This window comes from Kwoniella europaea, chromosome 1 (genome assembly GCF_036810445.1).
Source record: "Kwoniella europaea PYCC6329 chromosome 1, complete sequence".
NCBI classification, from domain to species: Eukaryota; Fungi; Basidiomycota; class Tremellomycetes; order Tremellales; family Cryptococcaceae; genus Kwoniella; species Kwoniella europaea.
Window position 1 is genome coordinate 1221034 of NC_089487.1, and position 21044 is coordinate 1242077.

Below are 21044 nucleotides of genomic sequence, written 5' to 3' on the forward strand. Positions count from 1 at the left end.
ACCAATAGGATTAGATGAGGATGAGGATGAGAATTGATATTGAAAATGGGGAAGAAGGGAAGGGAAAAGCAGTCTCATCAAATCCAGATTCAATTCCAATTGCCCCACTTTGCTTCTTTGCTTGATGATCAAACGCGGTGGCCTGTGCGTGGCACCCCATTCATCCCATCATTCTCTTACTTGTCACCTAGGTCCATCCATAGTAATTGTATTTACAACAGAAGCAGACGATGAACATCAATGAACCATGATAGAGAACCGTACTAATATCACCCCAAAATGTAACTTCAGATACAAATACTCTAATGAGATGAGACGTCAATCCTCCAACAACGCTAACCATCTTTCATCCACTTTCCTCTTCTTATCCGAACTATCCTTCTCTGATCTCTCAAAGTCCTGTCTTCTCTTTCTATCATTTTCCAGCAATCTGTGCTGCTCTTTCGTGATCGCCTTCAACTCTTCATATTTCCTCTTGTACGTATCACGCTCATCTTTGATCAGCTGTAAATTGTCTTCATCTCCCAGTCGAGCTTCGAGGACCCTCAATTTTCTTTTCAACTCCAAATTCTCAATTTCACTTTGCTTGATCTTCCTTTGGAATCTCTCGAAATGTGAATTCAACTTATCCAAGTTGAAAGTCCAAGGTATGTCTTCATCCTTACTTCCTTCCTCTTGAAGGTCGTTTGGCCTTTGATCATCTGAAGCGTCATCACCTTGATGACGAGTGTAACCCATAGGTGAACCGATATGCAAGACCTCTTGTCCAATAAGATGATTTGATTGTTGCGTATTTCGCTTTGATGCAAAGGATATTCCTTTGTGGACCTGTACTGTATCTTGTTCGGATGACGTTCTCACTAGTTGAGCGGGATATTGATCGTCGTATAGATAATTATGTGCGTGTCCACTTGCATCCCCTTGATTATTCTCATTTTGGTGATGATTGTTATGAGAAGATTGCGCATCATCAGTTGAGCCTACTCCTTCTGGATATGAAACTTGAGTTGGTGTCAGGGTCGCGGTCGGAGTAGGACGGTGGGCTGGTATTTGAGCAATGGATTTGTTCATTGAAATAGTCATCTTATTCATCCTCTTATCATGATTTGATATTCTTTCCTCTTTACTTGGAACCTGTCCTAAAGTGTAACATTTCGATGGCGGGTGATTATGATTTTGGTTGATAGGTGATTTTTCTTCATAGTCCAGTTCAAAAGGACCATCCAAAGGATCATACTCTCCTGAGCATTGACCAATATATTTGAAAGACAAAACATGTTTACATGTTTTCCTCGACGACGAGCTTGAACTTGAGTTGAGATTATTTCCTTTACCATTCCCATTCCCATTCAGGAAATGGGAACAATATAGCTTGAAGTGGGATCTAGCTTTTTTAGGTAAACCATAATGCGTAACAACGTTCAACTGATATTTATATCCTTGAGTTTTGGCGAACATGTTTAACTCATATTCGATATCCCAGAAACCCTTCTTCGCTAATTCCTCGAGAAATTCGATATCGGGTTTTTCACTTCTTTGACGAGAAGGAGAAGAAGGGAGTGAGAGAGGGGATGATTCGGTGACAGGTGATTCCATTGTGAGGAAGTAGATAGGTCAGATGGAAGGAAGGATTTGTTTTGTGGAGGAGGATGTGATAAGTGTTGTACTGTATTTTCTTGGCTGGCTGAAAGACCGGGAAGCAATTAGCATATTCTTCTTGAGGTTAGTCACAAAGCAGTCATTAAAGAATATGCATGATCATAAGACATGATGGTATAAGGATGCTCTCTCTGGACACCTTGAGTGTTTAGTTCAATAGGCATCACTCACCTGTCGGATTGTTTCCACTGTATTTGTATCAAGGTCTACCGTTCCTGGCTGAGTGTCGCATTGGATATCTTGAATGAGCTGTGCTGCATGGAAGTATATGTGATTTATAGATGATCATTTGGAGAGTAGGGAATGAAGAGGATGAAAGAGTAGAAGCACATGAGGCAATGGCAATGTTTATCGAGCTGCGAGTGACGTCCTTTGATGGTGATCGTATCGATGGTGATCCGTGCACCTTTTTCAGTATGTGGCAGTGGTCCGTGCGGTGATATCACTTAAGTCAGCCGATAACGACATACATCAGAAGGATATCATGGATTGATGTCCTTCCTTCTTCTTCCATCATCTTTCTCTCTCACAAGAATATCCATATACATCCCAATGTATTGAGACTGCTTCATCAAGGTACCCAGAGGTCAAGATGCCACCCACAAGACGTTCTGCCAAATCAAACAAAACCAACGTGAGTCAGCGCCACATTCTCTTCTCAGGAGAAGATAATCACGGGATTGCTTCATCTTCCCTTGTCAGATTTCCTCTTCCTCTTCCTCTTCGTCCTCCTCAGCTCTAGGAGTGCCATCATCCAGCTCGGCAAACTCATCTGCACCCCCTTTGGACGAGACTACCATACTTCGCAATGCCCTCCAAGAGACCGAGAGGAAAGCAATCATCCTCGAAGGTCAACTCGCAGTCAAGGAAGAAGAATACACCAAGCTTTTCCGAGATACTACCCAATTGGATGAACGACTCAAGCAATATTCATCTCGAGTCAATGACATCGAGGAAGGTGAGAGACTGAAGAGTACGATCAAAGATAAAGAAGATGAAATTCGAAGATTAAAAATGGAACATATCAATTGCGATATCGATCGATGTAATCAACTTTTACTAATCGTTGATAATAAGAAAGAAGATCAGGTTATGATTGGCAATCAATTTTCTAATCCTGATTCTGATTTGTTTTTACTTCATCGTAAAGAACTACTTGACGAGCTAAAATCACTTAAAGAGACTAACAACCAACTTAACCAACAACTGAAAAGTTCAGACGAAGAGTTGTCCAACCAAATTGCAATTAACATTTCTACTCAAGATCAGATCGATGACCTAATTGTTGTCAAAAAGCAATATGAAGATTTGAAAGTGAAATATGAAGATTTGCAAAAACGTAAAAGTAAAAGCCAAAGCAATCATCAAGATGAGGGGAGTAAGAAGATGAAGAAGGAATTGGTATTTGCTAATAATCGAAATACCGAATTGAATGAACGATTGACTAAGATGGAAGAAGAAAAGATGAAAATTGAAGAAGAGAATGAAAATTTGAAAGAAGAGATTGCGAAACTCAAAGAAAAAGTTGATAGTCACGAGAACGAAGGGAATAAAGATGCCATTTCCGACACTGATGATGGTTCAAAGGTTGAGAGCAAAGAGAAAAAGGAAGAAGGTGAACCAGGTGCTGTAGTTGCTGAATCAAAGGATCGAAAAGGGAAGAAGAGAGCATCGGAGACTGGTGGAAGTGATAAGGATAGTAAGAGAAGTAAAGCAGGCTCGGGAGGGGAGGCCAAGTCTAAAGGAAGGATTTAAGTGGGAACTTGGATATGCGTGTTGTGAGTTTGATTCCAGCGATAGAACTTGGAATGTCAGCTAATCAGATCTACGATTCATGATTTACAGAAAAGTGTAACATAAGCGATACTACAGTATAACTTACCGATATCAAGCGTTTCGACTGGATCTTTGAAAGCAATGAGCGATAGCATTTTTTCTTTTTTCCTTATAAATCATTTCGAGTCAATGTTTATTGATTGTGGAGTCTATCACTCTGTCATGCTATCATTCTGTAGTGTTTCTGCTGTATGTCGCACCTACCTGTCGATATATCCGATATATCTTCGAAGATGATTGCAGTAATATGCATCTTAATATGCATCTGTTCTGCTTTTCTGCCACTTTATACTGTACCATAAGAGAATTTCTATGTATCCGAAATGTACTGTATGTGTATTCTCGATCGACACGTATAAAGCAGAAAGCAATCAGTCATCCGTATACAGTGCAGTATGACAAGTGACATCATCGATGATCAAGTCCTCATTCAATTATCGAGTGACAGGTGACAAATGACTCTTGGTAAATAATCAGTATGATACAGTCTTCGAAAACCATCAGTTAAACTGCATCATGATAACAGTAGTTTACGATTTCGAATTATGCATTTGCCCATCCTACGTCATACTGTACTATGCAATCATGCAAAATAATCTATCTCTACTACTCAGACTATTTTTTCTTTTCATCCTCTTTATTCTGCTCACCCTGAAACCCTTCCAACCCACTTTCGTACCCTTTCCTTTTCTCCTCTTTCTCAGAGGGAGAGACCAATACCCAAGCGTCCGGACATCGTTCTCTAAATTTCTTCTGGACTTCCTCTACATCTTCAGGAGCAATCGATTGTAGGAGAGTCAAGGACTTTTCCATATATACAATATGAGGTATAACGTCCGAATCGCCCAATTTCAACAACACCTCTGTAACTTTCTTTTTATCACTGGGAGAAATTACTGATAATCCTTTAGCAGCGTAGTAGATCTCTTCGGGTGTTTCGGCCTTATCAACAAGCGAGGTACTGAATTCATCAGGGGAAGTAGTGAGTAAAGATGCAAGTTCGTTTTCGATAACCGATTTGATAGATTGAGGAATATCTTCTGATGATGTGGAGGTGGTTTGGTGGAAATGGAGGATTTGATATTGTAATTTAGGATTTGAGGGGGAGATGGATTGAGAGGATTTAAGTGATTTCAAGGCGGCGAGATATATCTCTAAAAAAACAAGTCGAAAGGAAGAAATTGATCAGCTTATCTCAATACCAGCCAACCTGTTCGCCTTTGTCCTTGTCGCTATGGAATACAAGATCGACTCACTCTTCCTGATGAAAATCTCATAACCACTCAACCAAGTTTCCACTCTCTCCGCTGCCAATCTCTCAAGAGGTTTCCATAATTTCAATGCGTCGTCTATTGGAGTCTCAGATTTGAGTAGTTGGATACCCGTTGGGTCAGAGTCTGGTACGATTGGATCATTCTTCTCTCCTGATGTAGCAGCCGCTATCAACGATGATACACCATACCAATATCAGTGTCATTACTAACTCAGATTGACCCGGTGTATGGACACGTAAATGACTCATCACTCACCCTTCTTAGCTTTCGCTTCGGCTTTTTGAGCTTTCTTAGCTTGTTTCTTACGTTCGGCTTCTTCCTCTGGACCTACGATCATACTTTGTCAATTATTGCTAGTTCGGGTGTCACAATCAACTCACTAATCTTCTCCTCTGTTATACTGGGATCATCGAATACCTGAGTATAGATCTCGATAGCAGCGAGAGCACCTTTGAAGTAGGCTGGGTGAGATCGAAGTTGATCTTCATACCTCATCAAACTAATATCATTGTTAGCAAATATCAGCTACATAAGTAAATTTCACTTACGATACGTATGCACCGAAAGTCATCCTCCTCATACAGTAGGTATGGAAATCATATTGGTCATCTTCGTAATCTTGGAAAACCTAGAGCAGAAGGTGCTATCAGCGAAACGTTATTGATGATTACCTAGTATAGAAGATGGTAGATAGGACTACTCCTGTGATAGGGCTAGGCTAGGTATCAGAGGGTGCAACTCACAGTGACCAAAGCTTGATACCTTTTCAAAGCCATCGCCAAATTACCTCCTTTCCGATATGCATCCCCTTCTTCCTGGAGGAACCACAAACACTGTAGATCCGTCAAATCCTGTACAGGAGTCAGATCCTTCTTGGTGAACATGGCTAATAACTCTTCTGCTTTCTTGACTTCTCCTGCTCTTAACCAGTATTTCGCCGATTTTCCATTTAAGAATCTATCCTGACCGTCCAACAACCTAGCTTTTTCCATCTCGTATGCCGCGTTTAGTAGATCTCCTGATCGTTTGAGAACCATCGCTTTGGCCATGTATAATTCTGGTAAAGTCGGGGTGTGGGTTATTGCTTTATCGAGCAATTCTAGTGATCTGGTGTAGTTCGGTGAGAGTTGTAGAGGATAGGATAAGTGGAGTGAAAGGTAGTAGTATCCCCATAATAACATTGTTGGAGGTGATATCGAGCCTATACAAAATGATATGAGCATGCTATGTAAAACAGGAAAATTAGGTCACGACTCACCATCATCACTCAACGACGCATCTTTCTCCAATCTGCTTACGATATCTTCTATTATCTCACCAACAACCTTCATCTTTTCAGAGTCATTATATACACCCTTGACGTCGACGAATAAGGATGGTACACCCCTCTCTAGTCCTTTGATGATATATGCCTTGGCAAGTTCTCGGAACTTGTCACCTGCAAGAGTCAGTCAGCGTTGTTCAGCTCATACGGAGCGCTAAGACTAACCTGCTGAGTAGTCTAGAGCCAAACGACGAGGAGCAGCTGAACGAGGGAATGTCTCGGCGAACGTTGACAACGCTTCGAGGATTTTCGAGCGAGATTCATCGGTCAGTTCGACATCTAACATAGAAGTCAGCTTCGGTCATTGATGTGAAGTGAAACAGATACCCACTCAAGTCAATCCCCTTAGTCCTTAGATATCCCTTGTAGTATTCCAGATTATCTGAGTTCTGCTCTAACAATTCTTGGTAAGTTTGCAGAGCATCCTCTTGTCTTCCGAGATTAGCGAGCATTTGTGCTATATCCCAAATGTGTGAGTCATGCGACGTATATGTGTATATAGGTTTACTTTGGAGGACTCACCCTTGAGTAAGGTACATTCACCTCTCGGACTGATGATTCCATCTCTCACACCTTGTCTCAACTTGTCTAAACCCTCTTGATCCTTTCCAGCTTCTATACAGATCCTAATCACATGCAAGAGGATCTGTGATTTTTCCGGTCCGGTTGAACCTTCCTCCTTTAGCGTAGATTGATAATCGTCATACACTTTCAATGCTTCTTCCAAATCTCCATTCAGCTGATGAGCAATGACCAAAGCAAGCCATGATGATCGAATTTGAGGTCGGAGTAAGAGATAATGATGTCTTGCGGCTAGAGCAGCAGGGTATTGACGAGTATGAGTGAGAAGGGCTATAGAATCTCGTATTAACGGGATATTATCCTAGTATATTACAAGATGAATTAGCGATACTTTCTTCGTATCGTTTTTGATGTTTCACTAGAAGTGAAGAGAGAGATAACCCACCGGATCCTGTTTCCTGGCCATGGCAAATGCTCTACTAGCTTCGTCCCAATCTTTCCTACTTTTAGCTAAGATACCCAATACATGCCAGGTGATGTGACTTGTAATATCCTTTTTGATAGCCAGTCTAGCCATCGCTTCAGCTTCCTCCTTCTTAGGTACGGCTGACACTGTCAGTGGCTCGGGGAGTGACGAATGGAGAGTGAGTGCCTTGAGAGCGAGCGTTTCTAATCATCCAACAACGGCATAACATACTGATCAGCATTGTAGTATGATTGAAAACTAATGGTTGACGCACCACCATGATTAGGGAATTTCTTCAATATCGTGTCAGCAGCTTTTATACCTTTTTTATACTGCTTCAACTCATATTGGGTCTGTTAACCCCAAATATCAGCGAAAGTCTGTAAAAGTTGAACGAAATGGGTGAAACGTACGAGCAATTCTCTGAAGAGCTTGCTCTCCTTATCTGGCAGCTGTCTGTGTTTTGGTGCAGCGTGGGCCATCGTGAGTGTCTCTCGGTCTGTCCAGTGGTGTGTTTTGAAGGGATGAGCGGTCAGATGGATTTGGTGCAGCTATGATGAAAGAGAGTAATCGTTCGCTCAACGATCGTTGCCTATGCTGTAAGTTACGTTTCGAAATATGACTTTGATCACCAAAACGATTGTCAGGCTCACTCTGTCACCCAACTTGTCCCGCTTTACCCCGCACTCGCTCTACTCAGCAAGGTGATGTACTCATACATGTTAAACACAGCATCAACATCAACGTATAACTTACATCCTATAATCCATATCCCACCGCAGCACACGTATTCTGGATCAAGGAACATTCAGCCTTTGGGTACAACGAGGTGTCATACGGGTCTTGGTCATTCAACGTCGACTCTCAGAACAACCAGGACAGCAACAAAGGTCGTCCCATCTTCTCATGTACACTTAAACTCCCGACCGCGCTTAGCCTGCCAGCTTTTCTTGCCACTACCACTACCATGGACGACTACCCCTCGCGATCAAGAACATCCTCGATGGGTGATGCAGGGGATGATGAGCAGCCCCGGAGCATCGCTTCGCTTCGGTCACGATTCGAAAACCTAGCTGCTGCGAATGGTCCGACGGTGGTCAATGGGATGCAGAAGTCTTCGTCGGGTGGCAGAAATGGCTTCACACCGAAGAACAGCGTGGATCTTGGCAAGTCGGCGAGCTCGGATGTAAATGGACACAGCAGCGGTCTGAAGGTGAGCTGACTGGAAAAATAACTACCCTGACGCAAACTGACATTCTCAAAAGCCCGTCTCAATTTCTCGTCCCACTTCTCCTCTCAGCTCGTCACCTCCTCAGCCTCCCTCTGCTAAGTTACCTCCCACTGCACCACCTTCTAGACCGACCACTCCGAAACCATCTTTGCCATCAACCTCCTCCAACGGATCTAATGAAGCCACTCTCGCACCATCACAGACACTTGCCCCTTCGACCATCCAGCTTCCCTCATCTCAGCCCGCCACTCCTCTTGCCTCGCCTTCTCTTTCTGCTGGACCGATACCCACGTCCCCAAAACCCGCTCGCCGACCTGCACCAGCTGTACCCAGCAAACCTTCATCGGTTGTAGCAACACCTACAGGATCGTCTGAAGGCTCCCAAGAAGAAGAACACATCGCTTCCGTTAAATCCCTTCGAGAGCGCTTCAACTTTGGTGCTAATGCAGAAGCCTCTTCGTCTACCGCTTCGCTTCCTAGATCAGTATCTGCGGATGCTCCCAGGCCAGCTGCTCCAGCTATGTCTGCCAAGCAGATATCCGCTCCTACCATCAAGCGTACTTCGACTGACGGGAAGACCGAGAGACCGATCGCTCTTTCACCAGCTAAAGAAAGTACGATGGAGCTTGCTTCATCGCCAATCTCCAATGAAGATACACCAGGTCACAGACCCGCTCCACCCCCACCAATCTCACGGACTTCCTCACCTGCCCCTCCAGCACCGAATAGAGCTCATAAACCTCCGCCTCGCAATACGTCAAGTCCGACACCTCCTCCTTCACGCGACATCTCCAGTCCTGCTATACCTCAAGAGGCAACACCTGTTGCCGATAAGCCTACTCCGCCTCAGCTCCCTCTACGTAGACCCACCATAGCTTCGCCAGAATCCCTTGAACCCCTTCCAATCCCACCTCCAATTCCAGCCAACAAACCCGCTCTTTCTCCTGCTCTGATGGCAACGATGTCATCAACGAGTGATTCTGGTTCTGGACCTCCGCCACCTCGACTACCGCAACGCTCACGTGCAAGTACTCTGACCAAATCGGAGAATGAAACCCAGCCGCCACCACCTCGACTACCCAGCAGGACTGCTACCCTTCCAGTGAACGGTATAGCACCCCCACCTTCGCACCCTGCATCTCCTTCCAGAAGTAGAGAAAACACCAACGACCTGCCTCCGCCACCTCTGCGAAGTGCGCTCATGAACAGCGCCTCGATTTCTTCGTCCCCTCCGCGCCGGCGAACCAACTCTGGGGATAAAGAGAAAGAGGAGAATTATTCTGAAGATGAAGATGACGAACCTGACGAATCCACAGCCATCGCTGGACTCTCAGCAGCAGCTAAGCGAATGTTAGAGGATTTTCCAGACTCTACAGAAGCCAATCGACGTACACCTAACTTCCGACCCGATCTGAAGATCCGAGATTGTCATCATGTATCTGCATTTGCGACATTTGGACGATACGTCTGCACTGGTGCTCATCATGTCAGAGTATACGATACTCAGTTGAGTGATCAACCGATATCCATCGTAGACCTCAAAGAGACAGGTTTAGAACATAGAAGTAAAGAACCTAGAGTGACTGCTATGTGTTTTCGTCCCGGAGCTACTTTAGCTGAAGAAGGTAGATACCTATGGTGTGGGACTAAAGATGGTCATTTGTGGGAATTGGACATATCAACAGGAAATGTTAGTTCGACCAAGGCTTTTGCCCATAACTCCTCGATCTCGCATATCTTCAGACATCGCAAGAACCTCATTACGTTGGATGAATCAGGTAAAATGCTTGTGTATGATGTGGGTGATATAGAAGGTAAATCACCATTGTTAATTAGGACATTGAGGATAGGTGAAAAGTTCACTTTTGCGAAGATGATTTGTGGCAAATTGTGGACTTCTTCCGGACCCGCTGCCCGATCTACCACTTCTGCAAGTACGTCAAAGGGACCAACTATAAGGATATATGATCCGTGCTCGGAAGGAAATATGCCTCCTGCAAAAGTAGCTTTTACAACTGAATGGACAGGTGCAGTGACCTCTGCAACGTATATACCACTAGAAGGAAATGTAATTTATCTAGGACATGAAGGTGGTTTCGTATCTTTATGGGATATGAAAGAATACAATTGTATTCAAGTATTGAAGATTTCCACTACGGATATACTGGCCCTGGAAGGTGTAGGTGATAGGTTGTGGGCGGGCAATAGGAAAGGTCAAATTAGCGTATATGATGTGTGTCAAAGACCTTGGTTAACTATCAATCAGTGGACAGGACATTCGTAAGTCTGGCTGAATTGCTTCGGGTACTGTGTACTGATGGGTCTGAAAATAGGGATAATCCCGTCCAAGCGCTGGTGGTCGATCCGTGGTCTATTGAGTACGCTGGTAGATACACTTGTTGGTCTTTCGCCAGGGACTGTATGAGAGCGTGGGATGGACTGTTATCTGTAGATTGGATTGGTGAGCTTTCTATCCATTCTTTATTACATCACGGAGCTTAGCTGATCATTGTTGGAACAGATAAACAACTGTTGATACGACAAGCCGATTATTGCACTTATCGAGATATCAAGCTTTTGGTCTGTTCGTGGAATATCGACAGTGCCAAGCCCACCGATTTGACTGGGTCGGAAGCGAATTCTAAATGGTTGGAAGAATGTCTGAACAGTGTGGATTCGCCGGAAATCATCGTTTTTGGTTTTCAGGAAGTCATCCCTCTGACTGATAAGAAGATCACTGCGAGTGAGTGGCTTGTTTCATTTAGTCAACTCGATTTGTCTGAAGGGATGACTGATCACCCTCGGATTTCTTTCAGAAACCCTTCTATTTGGCGGAAAGAACAAGGATTCTTCGTCGGGGTCGGATAAAGTTTCTCACGCTTATCGCCAATGGCTGGAGAAGCTTACTCAAGCTGTACGAATGAGTATGCCATCTGATACGCCCTACGTCAAGATACATTCGGAGAATCTGGTAGGATTGTTTACCTGTATTTTCGTCAAGAGTAGTGAGAAAGATAGACTGAGAAATCTGGATATAACTACTGTCAAACGGTGAGTGATATCGTTCTTACAAGCTTTATTGTTTGAGAACGACACTGATAGTTTTCGGGATGCTTCTATAGAGGTATCGGAGGAATATACGGAAACAAGGGAGCGATCGTTTCTCGAATTGTTATGGATGATACTTCGCTGTGTTTCATCAATGTTCATCTTGCTGCTGGACAATCTCAGAAATCAGCTAGGAATGCGGATTTGGCTGCGATAATGGAAGATAAGGCGATTTTCCCTGCTTCAAATGAGGAGATACCGTTTGTTCATGGTGGGAATGGAACTGGTATATTGGATCATGAATTGGTGGTGCTCAATGGTGATCTGAATGTGAGTGATTAGTCTCAGTATAGCTTAAAAATTAGTGAATGGCTGGTTTCCAATTACTGATGAGCTTCGAGCAGTACCGTATCGACCAACGTCGTGAAAATGTCATATCATCCATTGCAGCTGGTGAATTACCGTACCTACTAGAACACGATCAACTACGTAAAGAGATGAGAAGTAATCATGCGTTCAGATTAAGAAGTTTCGAAGAGGCCCCTATCACTTTCCCACCTACCTACAAATATAATCCGGGAACTCATGATTATGATTCGAGTGAGAAGAGACGTATACCTGCTTGGTGAGTGGTTTTGATCTCGATCCATGTTTCCAATTATATCGTCATATACGTGTGCGAAAATAAAAATACACGTCAGATGAGCGTAATCATTATCATAACAAAGTATATAAGCTAATGTACGATTATCGCGCAGGTGTGATCGAATACTATATCGAAAATCCCCACATATCAAAAACATCAATTACAGACGATACGAGCCTACCGTATCTGATCATCGACCCATCTCAGGAGGGTATCAGATAACGCTCAAGGCGGTGGATACGCTGAAAGAGATGGACGTCAGAAGGGAATTGGCTGGAGAATGGGCAAAGAAGGAAAAAGACATGCTGATGATGATGGCGGATAAATTTGATTCTTACACCTAGACTAAGCTTTCACGATGTATTGTAGCTATAGCATCTCAACCATCAGTTTCATGTCTTCATTATCGATACAGTGGACTGGACACCTTTGATGAGGGAATGCACAAAAGAGTGAAATATGAGATTGACTTTACCAGCCACAGGATGGATCCAAGTGGAGGTGAATCATGCTCAATCTCGTCGTTATGTTCCAGTTGTACATTCACATCGATATCTCACTTTCATATCCGTGCATATCATTTTAAATCATATCATAGGAGGTCATCAGTCAATATGACAGATCAACTAGGTAGGGATATCCGACATTTCTCACTCGGGCCGACATCCACCCCCAATAGCAACGGTAATGGTAGACCTAGAGATTCGACTATAGCTAGTGCAGGTGACGCAGCGGATATATTCGATTTGTACGGGAGTGAAGATGTCCACGACCAAGATCCAAGGGAGAGCTGGAGATCATCCAATGGTGTGAATGGACAGAGAGATTCGAATATTGGAGTAGCGTATGGAAGTCCATCTAAATATCCTCAGAATGAGAATCAAAATCAAAGAGATTCGGAAGTTAGTTGGTCAGGACCTATGACCCTTTTAGGATCTAATGATGAGAGTAATGGGGGCAGGAGATGGAGCGATAATCCTGATATATCAATTACGGATGTCACCCCCACCACTGCGAAGAAGGATAGTATGATATCGTCAACCTCTTCTCAACAATACCAACACAACGAACAAGATACTTCGAGACTCAGTCCACAAAGACCGAAACGTTCCAATGGGACGACAAGTAATCATACGAGTATGAGTGCCAGTACGGATACTAGTATGAGTGTCGGTGAGATGGAGAATAGAAGTACGAATAGCGTTGCTGGATCAAGTCAGTATCCTGGTGAAGAGGATGATGCTTATATGATTAGGACAACTTGTGAGTGATTAATGACAACTCAATTGATCCTTCTCCACGTTTGTAGGTATACAGATACAGTTTCTATATCAGATGAAAACGAAGGAATGAGCTGATTCCGATCTATGACTGCAGACGCCAGACTAGAGAAAGAAGGTGTACATGGAGATGGATGGGATCAAGGTATCGAACGTACTCGTGGAGGTCCATCTGTAGGATCAGGTAAACGAGCGACCGTCTATCCAGCTACTAAATCTGGTGATATTGGCGAACAGGAGAAACAGTTCTTAGCAAGTTTAGATAGGTATGTAGTATCTCATTCTGGCCCAACCCATCTGAGCTGTGTATAATCTAATCCATGGTAAGATGACTGATGATTAATTTGGTACTCATACGACAGGTACGGCTTTGTAAATGAACCTCATCGAAATCGATCTGAGACCCGAGTCGCCCTTATACCCACATCTCCTCTGAAAAAAATACCCAAATTACCTTCCACCTCACCATTGGCTGGTAAGCCACCTGTAGAACCTAATAATTCGTTCAACCCGAGTGATGGAGGAGGCTTGTCACCTAGGATGCCCCCGACTAATGCTAATTCGAGCGCGAACGAAGAAGAACGTACGAAACGAAGGGAATTTGAACGAGTTGACAAATGGGGTAAGATGATGAGTATCAGACAACGGGATCCCGGTGGGAATATTTCCGAATGGAGTTGGTCAGCTGGGATCGATAAGGGAAAAGTAAGGAAGAGGGTGTATAAAGGTATACCGGACAGATGGAGGATGGCAGCTTGGTGGACGCTCGCTAGGGATCAGTTGGATTCGAAAGGAAAGGGAAAAGAGAGAAGGGATAGTGAAGAGATCGAAAATGATTATAAGGTATGTCCCATGTCCTTAACTATGATATGAAGAAAAGGACTTAATGACTGAAATCAATTTTGTATATCGCAGAATACCCTAGACCTCCCATCCACATTTGATGTCCAGATAGACCTTGACGTACCGAGGACGATCTCGGGTCATACGATGTTCGTCACTCGTTATGGGGCGGGTCAGAGAAATTTATGGCACGTCTTACATTGTTTCAGTCAAGTGTGTGAGACTTGCGGATACGTCCAAGGGATGGGTCCGATAGCAGCTACTTTGTTATGTTATTTCGATCCGGCGGTGAGTACAAAGATACTCCTCGCTGTATCACAAATTATCAACTGATATTCATGAGCAACGGTGAATTAGCGCGCATACACATTGTTAGTTCGCTTACACGATATATATGGAATGCACGATATCTTCCAACCTGGTTTCCCAGGTTTGCTAGAAGCGTTCTACGTACAGGAGAGATTGATGGAATGGTTGATGCCTGATTTATATCAATCTTTCGTGAGTGGTTTCTCACCAAGCCATATCGGAAAACAATAGATCCAATATCTCGGGTGAGTGTAATTGTTTTGCTAATCTTGAGTTTTGGTGGTGGTGTTTTAGCAACGTAATATGATATCTTCTTCTTCATGGGGTACCAAATGGTATATCACCTTGTTCGTCAATACCGTACCGTTCTCACAGCAATTGAGATTATGGGATGCCCTATGGCTAGATGGGAGAGATGTAATGATCATTACTAGTTTAGCTATCTTATGGGCTTTCAGAGGTATGTCAAGTCTTAGTACATGTCCAGATATATATACATGTACTTTGTTCAATCTTGGAGCTCTGAGCTAATGTGATTTGCTCGTTGTGTTTGTTTCATCGTATAGACCTCTTATCATCCCCCAAAGCGACATTCGAATCGATACTGTCACTACTTTCGTCATACTTCGTGGCTGAGGATGAGGATGCCCTAATGCGCTGGATACGAAAAGTTATAGGTCAACCTGAAATCAAGAATAAAATGTCATTTTGGAGAGAGGAATGGAAAACTTTGGTTGAACAAGGTAAAAGTGGGACTGCGTTGTTGTAATCAATCAAATATCGGTAGAGGAGCTATCACTTGAAATTTCTCTTAATATTTTGAGTTCGAGCAAAAACCCCAGCTCTTCCATTATCTTGTTGTTTGTATATATGCGTACAGTGCCAATCGTGATTGATTTCTTGTCATCTTGATTGAGATCTTGATGTTTCCTTCTTTACGCTCAAATAATGCCATTTTATAAAACATTCCATTTCAAGCCTACTTCTATACTACTCATATGCATCATGCCATATCCAATAGCTTGATCTGATCGCAGGTCAATTCTGTGCAATACAATATAATGGTATTGCCCTCGTTCGGCATTCGATAGCACTTGAATTGACATGATACAAGTACAATGTGCCTATGTACATTTTCTGCATGTGATCTTCCTAAAAATCTATATATAAACGGGAAGAGAGGAAAATATATCAAACCAAAAACCGTAGAATGAGAACAAAGAAAGAAATGAATGGGATGGAAATGTATATCGTATCATGACTAAAGCAATATCAATATCGTTGATTACGAAGTAATCGCCTGGAGTCTATTGAGCAACAGCAAAAGCTACAACGGAAGTATCAGAGTGACTTAAAGAAACTTTGATATTCTTGTTTCCAGCTGCTGCCAAGGCGTCTCCTGAAAGTTTCACCTCTGGTCCTGAAGATGTTGAAACTATCTCAATTTCTTTGAGTGAAGCTCCAGCTCCTTTCGATGGGACTGAGAGTGCTTTGAACTATATTCACCACAACATCAGCTCGATATACTTGTAATGGACGATCACCATCTAGTAAGAGATTGAAGACTCACAACTGCTTCTTTGGCTGCCCATCGTCCGGCGAAGGAAGCTGTTGGATCAGGTGCAGAAGTACAGTATTTGATCTATATTTCGTATGTCAGTTCAGATCAATCCCGACCAAAAAGGAGATCTAAAAGCTCACCTCTTCATCGGTAAAGTTTCTTTGTCTGAATGTCTCAGAGGTAGGAACGTTAGAGATTAATTCGGTATCAACTCTATAGAAGACGACAAACATATTAGCTATGTTATTATTGTAGTATACCACGTGACGAGGCGCTCACCCTACACCCTTAACATCGTTAGACTGGGCGAAAAGAGCTTTGAGAGTCTCGGCATTCTTGGGGTTGAGAGGAACAGCCGAAGGTAATTTCCCTTGGAAGGAGAAAGAATTGTTCTTTGATGGACCAGCTCGAGCGAGAGGGTTCAACAACACACCACCTTCCAATTCAGCCGAGTATGGAGGAGCATCCTTGATTTGCACCAAGTTGTTGTTCACCAACGCTTGTGACATTCTAGAGTATGCTGATAATTCCCTCTCTGATCTTCTCTTCTTGTATTCTTCCAAATCGTGAGGTTGTAAAGATGCGTACAAGTATCTAGGATGTACGATGGCAACTTGACCACCTACTTGTCCGAAACCGAACGAAGTCAATAGACCACACTCCAATCTGACATGTTGAATGGGTTTAGATGGGTAGAACAAGTGAGGGAAAGCTCGTAATTCTTCAGAGATATTATCGGCATTGTGGTTACCAGGTACCAACGCGGAGTTCAACGTTTGGATCATACCGTTGAACATCCAAGCGGCAGCACCACCCTTAGGATGACCTGTCAAACTCTTTTGAGCAATGACAGGAACGGCATTACCAGGTGTTCGACCGAGTTGTTCGAATTGTAAGTTGTATACACCAGACTCATTCTTGTCGTTGGCCTTGGTGGAAGTACCGTGACATGAAATAGCACCGACTGAATCCGCGTCAAGACCCCATACAGCTAATGCACGTCTCAAAGGAGCAATGTTAGGGTGAGATCCCTCCAACATTCCGAAAGTAGCCAAAGCGTCTTTCTCCTGTCTCCTAGCTTCATCGTCAATGAAGTTGACTCGGGATTGGAACCAGGCATCGTTATCTTTGACATCCTTTCGAGTCTCCAACTCCATGCGCAAGAGCTCGTGTTCGTTCTCAAGCCATTGGGAGATCTGTCTTCTTCGGAAGGTAAGTTGTCGAGATCGGTATTTGATGTCGAGGAGAGGAAGGGGTTCTTTAGCCGTAATTTCTCGAGCAGTGGCGAGGATACCTCGACCGGGAGCAGGGATAGATCGACCAGCTTTGTCGGTGTGGGTGGAGGTGTAAGCGACGATACCTTGAATGGAAGCACCCATTTCAAGAGCAGTTTTAGCAGACATCATGATGTGGACACCACAACCTTGAGATTCCATGAAACCGGCTCGAGTAGAGGTCATAGGTCGAGAAAATTCGTTGGGTTCTCTACCCATGGCAAATTCGGTTTCGGCGTTGGAAGTAGCTTTCATGTTGGCGAATTCGAAAGAACCTTCTTCCGAGAAGTCATCGAAACCACCAGCAATCATGACCTTGGCTTTACCGCTCAGAATGGAGTCGCATGCGATCTCAACGGATTGAAGCGCGGTGGCACTGTATTCGGCATCAGCTGAGATGCGATCATTCACGCTCAAATTACCTACCAAGCACCAACGGGGATCTTCACGGGACCGGAAGAAGAAAGCAAGAGAAGGTTGACCCAACCAGCGACGGTGTTGATGAAACTAAATGTCAGCCAAGTTCAGCTTAGAGATGACTCACGTTTCTTGGAGAATATCCTTCTGTACGTCTTTCTCCTCTCGTCTATCCTTGAACATCGCAGACATAGAGTGCATACCACCCATACCTGAACCAAGAGCGGTACCGACTTCTGTTGGATGTACGAATTTGTAAAGCTCGTAAGGATCTGACACACCAGAGGCAACCAAAGCTTCCATAACACAGACCAAAGCCCAAAGAGCAGTTCGGTCGGTTTGGCTAGCGATATCTTCAGGAATACCAAATCTTCTAGCATCCCAGCCGGTAGGCAATTGACCAGCGACAAGTCGGTCGAACTTGACAGCTTTAGGTAAAAAGACTCTGGCACCCTTCTTGAATTTGACAAACCATTCTCCAGATTCTTGGGCCCAGACATCAACTCTGTCACCTTGTTCTCGCTTGAATCGTTGAGCGTCTTCAGCGGAGATCTCAAGAGGTTCAAGATCGTGGTTGAGCTCGATTTCTTGGTGGAAAGATTTCCTGTTGGGGTCATAGCCGAAGAAGAGATCGGGTTCGATGAGTCGGATACCAGCGTGTTCGATAATGTCTTTTTCATATTTGGATTTAACGTCTTTGTCATCTACGGGATCACTTGATTTGGCATCAACCCATCCAACGTAGGTCTGACCATTCTTGAGTTTACCATCAAAGTGTTTGATGTATCCCATCATCCAAGCCAATTCAATACAACCTTCAATGGTAAGTTCTCCTTTCGCTTCCATCTCCCATCTAGTCCGGGAAGAACCCCAAGGACCAAGTTCGGCAAAACCGGTACAGACGATGACTTTGTCGAGGTCAATAAGACCTTGGAGATGGTTGAGTTCAGCAAGGATGTCAGGTGAATCGATCTTGGGGAAATCGAAGTTGAAGTTGGCTCGTGGAGCAATAGCGACTTTTTGGTGAAGTCGTTCAGCGTCACCTCCGTTGATAACCTTGAAGTCCGCGGCGTTGTCAACGGTGATAGCTTTTCTGAGATCGGCAACTTTGTTGAGATCAAGTCGGATAGAAGTCATGACTTCGGCAAGACCAGCAACTCGGTCCATACCACCATTGAGATCAGCCCAAATGGGTTCAATCTGACTAACGTCGAAGAGGAGAGGGTGCATCAAACCGAGGATGTTGAAAGCCATTTCCTTGGCTGAGAAAGTTCTAACACCAAGCTTCTCCAAGCCTTCAGCGACGAAATTGGTAGCGGACATGAGACCGGTACCTCGAGTCCAGCCAATGACAGCACCAGCGATACACAAGTATTCACCCCATGATTCAGCTGACCATCTGTTGAAGAGGGTTTCAAGAGAGATCTTGGATTCAGCGTAGAGACCATCGTTACCGAAGATACCGTGATTGGGGGAAAGGGGAAGAACAACTTGAGTAGGTCGAGTTACGAATTGTCTGGCGGCTTTCTTCACCTTGACAGCACCCATGAGTCGGAGTAAGTTGGTCAACATGAGTCGGTGAGCAAGTTCGGACTTGTCATCGATACCGTCGATTTCTCTACCGTTTTCGGGCAAAGCGGCGAAAGGGATGATGTAGTCGAGATCGATTTGGAGAGTGGAGTAAATGTAGTCTACGAGGGCCTCGACGTCCTGTTTGGAGGCTACACATAGAGTCAGTACGGCATCTGATGGCAGATGTAGATATATTTACTCACCTCCGTTGAATGGCACAACAATGAGTTTAGATCCTTTAGAACCGATCTCGTGGAAGATATTCTTGTAGTAGTCTACAGCAGCTCTACTGTATCGAGAAGTGGTGACGATACAAGTACAACCACCCGAAAGCAATCCCTTAAGAATCTCAACACCGATGGATCCTCTGCCTACACCGGTAAGAAGAGCAGCTTTCTTGGCGAAGGTGACACCAGAGGTAGCGATCTCAGTGAGGACGTCGAAGTCTGTGCATACGGATTAGCTACACTTCCTGTTGAACAAAAAGAGAAAGATAGCTTACAGATATTAGTGAGCTTCTGTGAATAAGCGAAGCTTGTACCGGTCTTTCTCTTAAGGTGTAAGAAGGGTAGATGAGCTTCTTCAACCTCCGTTCTATCTTCTACGTTTGGTCTCAAGAAAGATGAGGATGATCTTCTCTGCTTGGCACCTTTGGTCCTAGCGACAGCAGGATTCTCCACAACAGCGTCTTTACCTAACGACTTGATAACTTCACCGTACATAGATTTGATGGCGGCTTTCTGAGCAGGAGTGATGGACGGTTGAGAGTTTACGAGTTCCCAAAGTTTATCTACAGTATAAAGTTAGGCTTTGAGACCGTTTAAGAGTGATCAAATGGTTTACTCACCGATATCGGATTGAACTTTGTCAAGGTTTACAGCCGGTTCAACTTCACCTCCGGATGCCATTTCTGTTCGATATCAGCTTTGTTCGAGATCGTTGTCACTCACCCTTTACATAGCTCTCAAGCTTCCTGACATTCTGTCTTGAGATCTCAGAGTAGACGATATCACCTTTAGCGGATACTTCGGTATGGGGAGCGGTAGGAAGAGCGACATCTCGGTATACAGGGGGTTTGTCAACAACCTCTTGACCTGAGAGTAAAATTAGCTATGATCCTGCTATAGTGAGATGATTGTCACTCACAGTTCTCCAACAAAATCTGACCGAACTTCTTTACTTTCTCATAATTGGGACCTTTGGTTTGGTCAACATTGTCGATGTGGTATTTCATGTATCTGAGATGACATCAGCTAAGTCTAGGAGCAAGCTGACGAGATGACTCACTCAATGAGGTTGGGGTCCGCTCGGTTCATCTACAGTATATCATCAGCATTCATAGTCCTACACCCATTAAGACTCAACTCACAATAGCGATACATCTTGACGTGAGCTCACGTCGAGCCGTACTTTCTTGATCCAAACCTGCAGCGGCCATGATTTTGGCTTGTTGAGTGGTTGAGTTGGAAGAGAGGGAAAAGCAGCAGCAAGAAAAGGCCAACGAAGGTCTTTGCTGTGAGATTGGATACTAGGAGTACAGGTAGGGATTAAGGCGATGAGATGATGATGAACTGATAGCTGAGATGATGATTCAAGTTGTTGTTCTTGCACGGTGCTACCTACCAGTGGATGAATATTTCCAAAAGACACCTAAACTGAGAAACGTAGAATGGGGAATCTGACAGTTGGGGATAATAACCACGTGGCAGCTCACCAAGGTAGATCGGATTTACCCTGAAAAACAGACGATTCACTGATTACGATAACCGGGTTTCACCAAAC

General features: G+C 44.0%; 6 protein-coding genes across 6 annotated transcripts; 3 read left to right on the forward strand and 3 right to left on the reverse strand.

Moving 5' to 3' along the window:
• Positions 1-318: 318 nt before the first annotated feature.
• On the reverse strand, positions 319-1596 carry V865_000458 (uncharacterized protein; the record flags this gene model as incomplete). Its single annotated transcript, XM_066224289.1, has 1 exon — positions 319-1596. The coding sequence occupies one exon, from the start codon at positions 1594-1596 to the stop codon at positions 319-321; it is 1278 nt and encodes a 425-aa protein (XP_066080386.1).
• Positions 1597-2251: 655 nt separating this feature from the next.
• Positions 2252-3414, forward strand: V865_000459 (uncharacterized protein; the record flags this gene model as incomplete). The annotated part of the gene is made up of 2 exons (XM_066224290.1): positions 2252-2293; positions 2362-3414. The coding sequence occupies 2 exons, from the start codon at positions 2252-2254 to the stop codon at positions 3412-3414; spliced, it is 1095 nt and encodes a 364-aa protein (XP_066080387.1).
• A 696-nt stretch (positions 3415-4110) lies between these two features.
• On the reverse strand, positions 4111-7563 carry V865_000460 (uncharacterized protein; the record flags this gene model as incomplete). Its single annotated transcript, XM_066224291.1, has 13 exons — positions 4111-4649; positions 4752-4934; positions 5025-5096; positions 5150-5268; positions 5318-5397; positions 5513-5970; positions 6028-6207; positions 6259-6372; positions 6425-6550; positions 6616-6976; positions 7061-7284; positions 7356-7434; positions 7495-7563. 13 exons carry the CDS (start codon positions 7561-7563, stop codon positions 4111-4113), a joined length of 2604 nt encoding a protein of 867 aa, XP_066080388.1.
• A 485-nt stretch (positions 7564-8048) lies between these two features.
• V865_000461 (uncharacterized protein) lies at positions 8049-12350 on the forward strand (the record flags this gene model as incomplete). The annotated part of the gene is made up of 8 exons (XM_066224292.1): positions 8049-8294; positions 8347-10592; positions 10646-10773; positions 10834-11055; positions 11129-11363; positions 11435-11690; positions 11765-11985; positions 12119-12350. The coding sequence occupies 8 exons, from the start codon at positions 8049-8051 to the stop codon at positions 12348-12350; spliced, it is 3786 nt and encodes a 1261-aa protein (XP_066080389.1).
• Positions 12351-12620: 270 nt separating this feature from the next.
• On the forward strand, positions 12621-15207 carry V865_000462 (uncharacterized protein; the record flags this gene model as incomplete). Its single annotated transcript, XM_066224293.1, has 7 exons — positions 12621-13269; positions 13384-13552; positions 13649-14129; positions 14202-14417; positions 14487-14630; positions 14733-14898; positions 15005-15207. 7 exons carry the CDS (start codon positions 12621-12623, stop codon positions 15205-15207), a joined length of 2028 nt encoding a protein of 675 aa, XP_066080390.1.
• A 538-nt stretch (positions 15208-15745) lies between these two features.
• V865_000463 (uncharacterized protein) lies at positions 15746-20700 on the reverse strand (the record flags this gene model as incomplete). The annotated part of the gene is made up of 13 exons (XM_066224294.1): positions 15746-15934; positions 16009-16080; positions 16140-16212; positions 16279-17649; positions 17700-17780; positions 17872-19411; positions 19466-19708; positions 19765-20052; positions 20110-20157; positions 20213-20356; positions 20409-20500; positions 20550-20578; positions 20632-20700. The coding sequence occupies 13 exons, from the start codon at positions 20698-20700 to the stop codon at positions 15746-15748; spliced, it is 4239 nt and encodes a 1412-aa protein (XP_066080391.1).
• Positions 20701-21044: the final 344 nt, after the last annotated feature.